This window comes from Phytophthora infestans, genomic scaffold (assembly GCF_000142945.1).
Source record: "Phytophthora infestans T30-4 supercont1.196 genomic scaffold, whole genome shotgun sequence".
NCBI classification, from domain to species: domain Eukaryota; phylum Oomycota; class Peronosporomycetes; order Peronosporales; family Peronosporaceae; genus Phytophthora; species Phytophthora infestans.
Window position 1 is genome coordinate 68375 of NW_003303563.1, and position 1511 is coordinate 69885.

The following is a 1511-nucleotide window of genomic DNA, read 5'->3' on the forward strand; positions in this document are numbered from 1 at the left end:
ACAAGCGCCGCAGTGGCTCTGTAAGGTCTGCTCAGCGTACGCGGGTCCTGGCGTCCGCAGCTTCGAAACGAGCTATTTTTGCGCGACGTGCTCAAGAGTGTAGAAGGGGCGCGTTACTCTATGCAATAAGGCTCGCCGACTAGACCACGGTAGCGCTCTCACCTGCAACGAAGTATGGCACCAGAGCTGGCGCAACGGCATGGCTATTCCTGCTGAGATGCAGCACAAAATCCGGTTTGTAGAGAAGCGTAGACGCGAGGTCTGTAGCGAGAGTGAAGAAGACTAATGAATGGCACTTGGGAATGATGTTCACATTTTGTTGTGTTGTCGTTTGGGTAATGCCCAACGGTTTTGCAGGGAGATCGCAATTGACAGTAATTAGGACGATTCTGGCTGGTATCACAGCCACTGAAGCAGGTAAGGCTAATTACCTCTTGATGCACAAGCACGCCTCTTGAATCAATCCCTCGACATCATTTCTCAATTTACCACCTCAAACAACAACAAAAACAACATGCTCGACTCGCAGCCGCTGTCTCCTCTCCTGGCCACCGTCTTCGCTCTACTTCTTGTCCTGTGGAAGATTACCACCAAGCCATCGCCCCACACGAACGGCCAGAAGCTGTTTCGACCGACATCCACTCTTCCATTCCTCGGTAATACCCTCGACCTGCTCTGGTTCCAGCGGGACCAACTGCACGACTGGATGACAGAGCAGAGCCTCGCCAGTGGTGGTAAACCGTGGCTTCTAACAGGCATCGGCCAGCTGCCCAAGATCGTCGTGACTGCCGCTGCCGCCTACGAAGACGTGTTTAAAACACAGTTTGACGTGTTCGTACGCGGTCCGGGTGAGACGGTGTTGGAAGTCTTGGGCGAGGGCATCTTCAACGTGGACGGTGACAAGTGGAAGCACCAGCGTCGCGTCACGAGCCACCTCTTCTCCATGCACATGCTCAAGGACTGTATGAACGCCGTAGTTCGTGAGAAGACCGTCAAGCTTCGTGATGTACTCGCCATGTGTGCTGAACGAGGAGACTCCGTGAGTATGAAGTCGCTGCTCAACAAATACACTGCCGACACGTTCACGCGCATCGGCTTCGGCGTGGAACTCAACGGCCTTGACGAGCCTGTGGACGTCGATACGACGCAGCCATTGGACGCTGCTCTTCGGGTAGTGCAGACTCGACTTCAGAGTCCTGTGTGGCTCTGGAAACTCCGTCGGTTCTTCAGTATCCGGCCGCTAACGGGTGGTGCATGAGAGCATGCAGAAGGTTCACGATACCGTTAAGCAGATCATTGGCCAAGTCTCTAGAAGACAAGAGCAAACTCGCGACGTCTGATACGCCACACAAGGATCTGATGACACTCATGCTGCAGTCTGGAGACTTCACGGACGCCCGTGAGATCCGCGACGTCGCTGTCAACTTCTACGCGGCGGGTAAAGACACCACCGCCTTCAGTCTGTCGTGGTTCATCGTCATGATGAATCGACACCCTCTTGTTCTCTGTAA

The 1511-nt window shown here is 54.2% G+C and overlaps 1 protein-coding gene across 1 annotated transcript; it reads left to right on the forward strand.

The window, feature by feature from the left end:
- Positions 1–706: 706 nt before the first annotated feature.
- On the forward strand, positions 707–1360 carry PITG_20455 (uncharacterized protein; the record flags this gene model as incomplete). Its single annotated transcript, XM_002895330.1, has 2 exons — positions 707–1221; positions 1354–1360. The coding sequence occupies 2 exons, from the start codon at positions 707–709 to the stop codon at positions 1358–1360; spliced, it is 522 nt and encodes a 173-aa protein (XP_002895376.1).
- Positions 1361–1511: the final 151 nt, after the last annotated feature.